Source organism: Pocillopora verrucosa, chromosome 9 (assembly GCF_036669915.1).
Source record: "Pocillopora verrucosa isolate sample1 chromosome 9, ASM3666991v2, whole genome shotgun sequence".
Lineage (NCBI taxonomy): Eukaryota > Metazoa > Cnidaria > Anthozoa > Scleractinia > Pocilloporidae > Pocillopora > Pocillopora verrucosa.
In genome coordinates, this window is record NC_089320.1 from 17,580,839 (window position 1) to 17,590,039 (window position 9,201).

The window sequence follows — 9,201 nt, forward strand, 5'->3', positions numbered from 1 at the left end:
TCTCAGTATGCGCATGTTGAAGTTATATACGTTATATACCCGAAGGAAAGTGGATTTACCCAAGGGACTGACACAGCAGAAATACGCGCTACTCGAGTCAGACTTGTCTTAGCAATGAAACTCCGAGGGGCGACATCAAATGCCACTACCTAGTTGAGGTCGTCACTACGAGATTCTTGGTGTGTGAAATGTCGTCAGTAGCCAAAAATATTTACATTTTCTGCTGCTTTAGTCAGGGAACGAGTACTTCGTGAGAAAAGCTAACATAATAACATTTCTGAAGGATGATAAGAAAGATTTACCCAACTCACCTAAACTTTAATTAGGAAATAAAATCATCACAAAAAACCCAGAAATATTCAAATATCGAAGGTAAATCAAATACTGTTTGTAAATTCTGAAACTATTCGCAATCAGCCAACTGGAAAACTCGTCTAAGGAAAAAAGATAATTTCTTGAACACAATATTTATTGAATCATATCTTAAAAGGGTTTTTATAGCAACTGCAAATGTCTACTTCAACATGAAGTGTCAAGTTTTTGTTCAATGCCTCTGGATGATCGATCACCTCGAAAAGTTCGACCGTCCTAAAACCTCTGGAATTAGAACTAGTCACGGTATCAGTAAATTATCATGCCAGAAAGTCTGGGGCTTCCACATGTAAGAAGATTTACTTAACTAGTTATAGAACGCGTTTAGGCAAGTAAGTTCGTCACTTGCGTCAATAGGAACTGCATAACAAAAGGGTGGTCATAGCGACTGCGGGAGGCTACTTTGATAGAGATCTTGGAATAATGATAACCTTCAGGTCGATGGTACTTTATAAGGAGCTCAAAAAGTTAAGCTCACATGTTTAGCTCAAACAATAATCAAATGTCATAAAAAAAAAACACAGTAAAAATCTTCAAATAAAGCGAAGATCTTTAGTGGAACTAAATACTAAAAGAAAAACTTGTTTCCCCCCTAAGCATTTAGTGTTGTTTAGGTTCAAAGCGCATTTATGCTTTAGTCACGTAGCCCTTAAACACCTGGATTTGTTTGATGTTATCCCGGCTTATATTGATACCTTAGATTTAAAAGTTTTAAGTGACTAACTTGATCGACGTTAGGAGTTTCTTTTTTGGCTCGAGAATCTTTAAACTCAAGGGAGTGACTGGGTCAAGGTTTGCAGCATAAACACGGAATCTTGTAAGCTACTAAATGCCGATCAAGACGAACTTTGCATATAAAAACAATTCGTGACGACGGAGTTAATTTAGCATTGAATAATTTTATATTGACAAGCCCTTTGTATGATTTTGAGCCTTCCTTGCTGTTTTTTTATTTTCATTTTTTAAAAGATCGAAATAAATCACAGAAAGATCAAAATCTGGTTAAAATATAAGCGACACTCTAGGCTGCTTCTTCTACTAAACATTCGCATAGCAACGTGGATTATTCCATAAACAAAAGACAAAAGCCGAAAAAAAAAAAAAACTAAAAAAACACTTTCCCATTTCCAGCCTCTAGCTTCACAGTGTTATGAGTTATATCTATGCCTCTTTGTTAGGGATATAATATATGTATTTTGGATGGAATGTTTTACGGGCGAAAAGGAAATTTGTAATGTTCCTTTCATTTACCAGCACAGCCGCCATCATTACAAACCTTTGCTGATTGATAATAACAAATGAATTCTGCTTCTGGTGAAAAGGGAACATAAAGTAAAAGGAATGTTTGTATAATAAATGCATCCTCAGTTCTTGGTATGATTTATTTCCTTTGTTATTGACCGGAAACGCTTGATTGCACTCTCAGTCAGACAAACCTCCTAACCCTCTCCCCCAACGCGGTATTTCAAAACTCTTTACACTGACAATTAATACCATAGTAATATGCAATTTCCAGATGGTCGACTGGTAATCGTGGGCGCGCATCGAGTAAAAGAGAGGTCATCGAGGCCGCGGGTTCGAATCACGCTATAGGAGTTATTCTTAATCTGGCTTGGGGGCCGAATAACTTCTCCCCGAGTATGATTTGGAGCTTGCGGACAAGGAGTAACTCTCAAACTGGCTTGGGGGCCGAGTAACTCCTCCCCATGGAATATTTGCATTTTTTTTTTGCTGTCTTTTCTAATCAGCATTTTTAGCAATGTTCTTCCTTTATCTTTTTTTACTCTGAACATTTATTGGGTCACGGAGGCACTTTCTCTGATACGGTTTTTGCAGGTGTTGGTTGTTGCTTTTATTTGTCTTTTTTCTTTTTATTATTATTCTTTTCGAAATTAGATGTTATCTATAGTACACAATTTTACATTCACAACTGAAAATGAAAACTTGACAAATCATAACAAAACTTCTCTCATGTGTATTTTCTGTGAACGAGTAACGATTTTCTCCCGGCCTGCAGGTCGCTGATGCCAGGTTATAAAAGTCTACCCACAAAGAATTCATTCATTGGTAGACATGGCATGACCCGGGTTCGATTCCCGGCGTCACATGTGAATTGAGTTTGTTGTTCGTTCCTGTCCTTGCTCCGAGGGTTTCTCTCCGGGTCCTCCGGTTTTCCTTCATCCGCAAAAACCAACATTTCATTCGATATGTAAACAGCGGACAAGAAGAACCACCTGCTAAATTCTCATTTTATTTGATTTACTTTTATGTGTGGCCATGCAGCCAACTGAGTTTTGAGGATGCAACCAATTACCTAAATTTTCTCAAAAATGTATGCTGTAAGGATGCTATCTGGAGCTGTCTGTTTGATCGGCCACCGAATCTTTGTTTCTTTGTGGACCGTGGTGTAACGATGTCACGGAAAGTTTCAATCTGATCAACCTGACTGCAATCAAGGTGATGATTTATAACTCAAAAACGAGACTTGCCTAATCTGATCATTGCTTACCTGATCAATGCTTTTCCGATCTCTTCCGAGAATAGAGAGACAACAAACGGCCTTAATATATAAATTCCTTTATTTGTGTTACGCATGAACTGAGATCCTACGGTAGTTTTGTGTTATTTTATTTGAATTATGTACGTACAAGAGGATTCTGGGATGGAATAAAAGATGGCGTTCTTTGCAGAACACGTGTAGTAGTTTGACTCACATGAAAAAACACAACAGCGTATATGCCAACTCTCCCGGATACAGAGCCAATCTCCCGCTCTCGTACGGCTGACCAAAACTCCCGGATAAAAGGAAGTTTGGATCAGTTGCCCACGAAAAACTAAGATTTAAACTTCATATATTCCAAAATTCCACGATCATCTGGCTTCTTATGCTTGTAATGCAGTCTCTCGCTTCATTTTCTTGTGTCATGCACGTTGTTCGTTGCAAACAAAAAGAAGAGACTTTCTTCTTCGTTATACTCCTATATAATCGAGAGTCTGATTGGATGAGTATTCAACCAATTGAACTCCCTGACAGAGAGATCCACGTTTTTCCCGCGAAATTGCTTGGTGAGATGGGGGGGGGGGGGGAGGAATGGGGTAGGGGGGGTAAAAATAAATAAGAAATTTTCGGGGGGGTCGCATTGGCGAATTCGGTCGGGGGGAAGGGGTGCTGGTCCGAAAAAAATTTCCAGATTTGAGATCTCCAGACGTTGGCACCTCTGCAACAGGTAGTATTACAGAAAATTATATCTTTGGGTCTACTGGTATAATTTGCAGATTCAAACGGTAAAAATGCTCCCTCTTCTAAAAACAAAATTCATCCTCTAAGTTTTCAAGATACCCCGATCACAATAAGTCTTTTTAAGATATTTCTGCAAGGAAAAGCTATGTTTAACGAGCCCCGGCAGACGAGGCCGTCCGCAATTGTGACGTATGCCAATAATCCCCGTTTACATCGCTTCAATCAGTTCTTTGTATGATTCATTTCAATTCTTGATTAATCTAACAAACGAACGCTACTTCTAGTGCAAAGCGAACAGAAAGTAAATGAAAGGTATGTAAAACAAATGCGTCCCCTATATGAATTTTGAACGGTATGTTATGTCATACCACAGCGTTAAAAATGAGTGAAACCTGGTGTGTAACATTGTCCCAATACACTTATTTGATAGCCTCTTGGAAAAGTGTCCGAATCGTCGTGTTTCACAAGCCCCGGCATATGAGACCGTCTGCCACCGGAACATATGCAAATTTTTGTTCTCCTTTATTCGCTTTTCTCAGTCTTTGAATTATTAATTTCCTTTATGCTCGATTGCACTCTCAGTCAGGAAAACTTCCTCACCCTCCCCCCCACCCCCCCAACCCGGTATTTAAAAACTCTCTACACCGACAATTTATACATGCAATATATGTAGTTTCCAGATGGTCGACTGGTAATCGTGGGCGCGCAACGAGTGCAAGTGAGGTCATCGAGGTCGCGGGTTCGAATCAGGCTTTAGGAGTTATTCTTAATCTGGCTTGGGGGCCGAATGACTTCTCTCCGAGTATGATTTGGAGCTGGCAGACAAGGAGTATTTCTCAAACTGGCTTGGGGGCCGAGTAACTCCTCCCCGTGAAATTTGCATTTTGTTTTTGATGTCTTTTTCAATTTTCCCTTTATTATCATTAGAATTTTTCTTCTTCTTTTTTTATCCTTTCTTTTCTGAGTAGTTATTCTTGTAAGCCATTTCTGATACGGTTTGTGTACGTCAGTCTTCATGTCATCCCCACACGCGGGAAATCACGCGAAAACTAAATCATCTGAGATAAATCTGTGAGATGGAGAAGTCCGTCCCTCCTTTTAGGAGAAGGCTGGTGTGGAATTCAGGGAATGGGACACTACTTTCCTCACTAACATCAATATTTTTTCTTCACTGAAATTCTTGACTCGCGCGGCGGACTCCGCCGGAAAGTAGAGACTGCTCGTAGTCTACATACTTGCGTGAGATGAGAAATTGGCCTCTGTCCTGTTTTGTAAATATATCTAGAAACGCACAAGTATGGAATATAGAGCCATATGGAATCTATCTGTAATTATTTACAGCACTTCTAAACACTACTGCACTGTACTGGTTGTGATCAATGCACAAATAGACCCACCGGGAGAGCACTACTTAAAGTTTTTTAGAATCAAGTTTTTAACAAAAAGGCTGTTCAGACTAAGTAAAGGGTGACCACATTAATTTGATAGAGGCGACTGCTTAATAGAGGTGAAAATTACTTTAATTGACCATTCAGTACAGATGGATAATGATGCAAACAGCCTGTTGGGACTTAGTAAAGGGTGACCACATCTCCTTGATAGAAGTGAGTACTTAATAGAGGTGAAAATTACTTAATTGACAATTCAATACAGATGGATGATGATGCAAACAGGTTGTTGGAACTTAGTAAAGGGTGACCACATCTCCTTAATAGAGGTGACTGTTTAATAGAAGTGAAAATTATTTTATTTGACTCTTCATTACAGATGGATGATGATGCAAACAAGCTGTTGGAACCTGGTTAAGGGTGACCACATCCTCTTGATGGAGGTGACTGCTTAATGGAGATGAAAATTACTTTAATTGACCATTCAGTACAGATGGATGATGATGCAAACAGCTTGTTAGGACGTAATAAAGGGTGACCACATCCACTTGATAGAAGTGAGTGCTTAATAGAGGTGAAAATTACTTTAACTGACTATCCAATACAGATGGATGATGATGCAAACAGGCTGTTGGAACTTAGTAAAGGGTGACCACATCCACTTGATAGAGGTGACCGCTTAATAGAGGTGAAAATTACTTTAATTGACTCTTCATTACAGATGGATGATCATACTACAAAAGGGCTGTTGGGACTTAGTAAAGGGTGACCACATCCACTTGAAAGAGGTGACCACTTAATAGAGGTGAAAATTACTTTAATTGACTCTTCATTACGAATGGATGATCATACAAACAGGCTGTTGGAACTTAGTAAAGGGTGACCACATCCACTTGAAAGAGGTGACCACTTAATAGAGGTGAAAATTACTTTAATTGACTCTTCATTTCAAAAGGATGATCATACAAACAGGCTGTTGGGACTTAGTAAAGGGTGACCACATCTCCCTGAAAGAGGTGACCCCTTAATAGAGGTGAATATTACAATGGTTAAGGGGAAGCAAATTTGGGACTTTGATAAGCCAATGCTTAAAATAGCTGATACAGGGTCACCTCTTAATACAGTGCTGCTTGACACAGGTTTCGACTGTTACAAAGACACAATATAGGATATTAACACATGGGTCTCGCAATTATTTAAAAGCACTAATAAAACAAAAGGGTAAAATTAAACATATGGTTTAATATATTTATTTCATTGAATCTTCGACTACTTATAATTAACAGTAACTTTAAGAGGTAGCAGTTTTCCTGTCCCCAAAATGCTCTCCAGTAATGTTGAAATTGTAGTGAGATCTTCAAGCATCATTCTTGTATTATGTGAGACATCCTGCAGATAAAAGAAACATTATTGTTGTGTAAGAACAAACTGAAAATGCCTCTAACAATTCAAAGCTTCAACCTCTATATTAAGAGATAAAACACTTGTATTGCACTGGAAACACATTCCCACCCCTCAAGGAACAGACAATGGTCAAAGGCTGTGGGTTGCTGGGGGGAGGGGGGGAGGTATGATGAAGCTTCAAGTTGATCAGTGCATAACCATATAAATGAATGAATTACCACTGCAGCTGTCTGTGCTCTGCTGAGATGAAAGGTGGAGCTTTCAAGTTTAGAACCTGCTGACTTGTAACTCTTAGTTAAGCCTTCCACAAGGTCACTTCGCAGCTCCAAATTTCTTTCTCCTGGAAATGAAAGTAAATGGTGAGAAAAATTCAAAGGAAAGTATGAATGAAAACTAAGGGTTGGGGGGGGGGAGGGGGAAAGTTTGGGTTTGAGCATGGAGGGAAAAGCTCAAACCAAGAGTATTCTGTGGGTGAAACGAAACCTGTCTATTCCAATATAACCTTCCACTTTAATTGGATACTAAATTTCCCTTACCCCTACCCCTACCCCCTACCCTGTACCCCTACCCCTACCCCTACCCCTACCCCTACCCCTACCCCGTACCCCGTACTCCTACCCTGTACCCCTACCCCATACCCATACCCCATACCCTACCCTGTACCCCTACCCCCTACCCCTACCCCTACCCCTACCCCGTACCCCTACCCCTACCCACTGAAAGGTTTTTTCACAATACATGCCTTGCTAACAGTTTCTTGAGCAGTTGAATGTCATGGAACAAAGTTAGAGCAGTCTTTGATTGATTATGGCAAAACAAAACCAATGCCAATGTCATCAACAGGGCTAATCAGAACCAAGGCTAAAACCACAACGAGCAAATAAGAACTCAAACTAAAAAGAAGAAAATTGCCTATGGTGCAGAAAAAAAAAACAAATAAAAATTGGTTTTACGTTGAAATCTGATTGGTTGAAAGGATGACGCAAGATTTCTTGACCAATCATAGAATAGAGTAGAGAAAAAAACAGTCCAATCCCCAATCAATTTTTAGAATCAACTGAATGTTACTCTATCAGGTCATATGCAGTGTACATGTATATAGCAATATCTGTGTTTAATACTTACTCAGTTTCCGGTGGAATGGACTATCATTTGAAAGATACATTGGCAGTGTCATATCGAAAAGCAAAGCAAACAAATGCAGTGTCAAAATAAATTAATATAACAGTTCTAAAATACCAAACATGCATACAATACAAATTAATGTTCTTATGTTCAGTAGCAAGCAAACATTTAACAATTTTAAGTAAAACTGGTTTGTTTGATAATATCTTGCCACTTTTTTGTACAAAGTTGAAAATAAACTGGTATACATTAGCAATTTCTATAAGTTATTTCTAAAAGTTTGGCAGATGATATCTGTGACTATCCCTGTAATGTACTGATTCAGAAGTAATACTCACACTCCTTGGTATTGTGTGACTGTTTCACTCCATAGAATACTTAAGTTTCATTTTCACTCAATTGGTCCACACCAAAGGCAATAAGCCATGAATAAAGTGCTTATTGCAATGTCATACTTGTGTAACAATTTCATATTACAATGCTGCTCTACATATGCATAGAAAGTAATTTAAAGAATATCTGACATTGATTATTATATGTATAAAGGGCATAAATGAGTTGAATACTTACGAATCAAACTTATAGACAATTTTCTGTCTCTTGGCTTTCCCTGCACTTGTGTCCTGTTCAGATTCCAAGATGCCAGTGTCTGCATCTCCTTCCTCTTTTAAATGTTTATCTTCTGTCACCAAATCTTCATCTTCTTTCATATTTCCTGTATTTTCCTCATTTTCCTCATCTTCATCATCAGTTTCAGATGCTTCTCCGCTGACCATTGTGCTACTCACCATGGTATTTCGCATAAAAGATGTTGTGTTTGGTTCGCCTTCCAGGCCAGAAGCAACATCTACGCCTTGTCCTTTTTGTGCTTCATTTCCTGTTGATTCACTCCTAAAGATTGGAAAAAAATTAAGAGGCTGAAAGCCTTAAATGGTCTTATAGTCCACACTACAGTTACACTTTTACATGAATTATACCAGTCTGTACAGGGTTCAAGATAAGGAGTCCGTACACACCATAAAATAGCAATTCATGATGGATCAAACAGCACTTGTCTGGGTAAGTAACATACTGTATGGGTCTCCCTCTCCACTAATCCACTAAATTCTATTCAGAATATGGAATAATGCGTGAAATCTACATTAAAGAGACATCAGAGTTTTTCTGTTTCCCGTCTAGTCAGTTTAATATGAGTGTCCATCTCCACTAATACACTAAATTATATTCCGAATATAGAATACTGCATGAAATCTACATGAAAAGAACATCAGAGTTTTTCTGTCTCCCGTCTAGTTAGGTTAATAAAGGTTTATAGCAAACGAAGTGAGCCCTGCGACACTCCGGAACTCCTAATCCTTCAACAAAACTAGATCTCTTGAAGATCAGAGCGAAACTAGTAAAATCATGGCTGGTAATTTTTTTAATGTTGTTTTCATGTTCCGCAAGACAAGTCAGGCTGATCATATTTGGAGACCCAAAAAGAGCAAGAGCTATACCATTCATAAGACATTAATTTCTCTATTCAATCATCAAATAATTTCTTTAAATCCTCTCATTATAAACACTCGTTATACTTACATCTCCGGATGAATCCCTGTTTACCTTTTGCGATAACATTGAGACCTCAACGTGTTACCATACACAAAGTAAATGTAATTTTGACACAGTACC

General features: G+C 38.6%; 1 protein-coding gene across 1 annotated transcript; it reads right to left on the minus strand.

The window, feature by feature from the left end:
* Nucleotides 1-6,235: 6,235 nt before the first annotated feature.
* LOC131797276 (uncharacterized) lies at nt 6,236-9,187 on the minus strand. The gene is made up of 5 exons (XM_059114895.2): nt 9,109-9,187; nt 8,101-8,421; nt 7,531-7,550; nt 6,624-6,745; nt 6,236-6,390 (listed from the first exon to the last, which is right to left on the minus strand). Coding segments are annotated over exons 1-5 (585 nt in total). The 5' UTR covers nt 9,111-9,187; the 3' UTR covers nt 6,236-6,270.
* Between the last annotated feature and the right edge of the window lie 14 nt (nt 9,188-9,201).

Excerpts from the sequence above, each read along its gene's own strand:
- LOC131797276 (XM_059114895.2), bottom strand. Across the intron at positions 7,551-8,100 it reads ATTGTCTATAAGTTTGATTC|TCCATTCCACCGGAAACTGA; the intron begins GTAAGTATTCAA and ends TTCAAATGATAG. Across the intron at positions 6,391-6,623 it reads GAGCACAGACAGCTGCAGTG|GATGTCTCACATAATACAAG; the intron begins GTAATTCATTCA and ends TTTTATCTGCAG.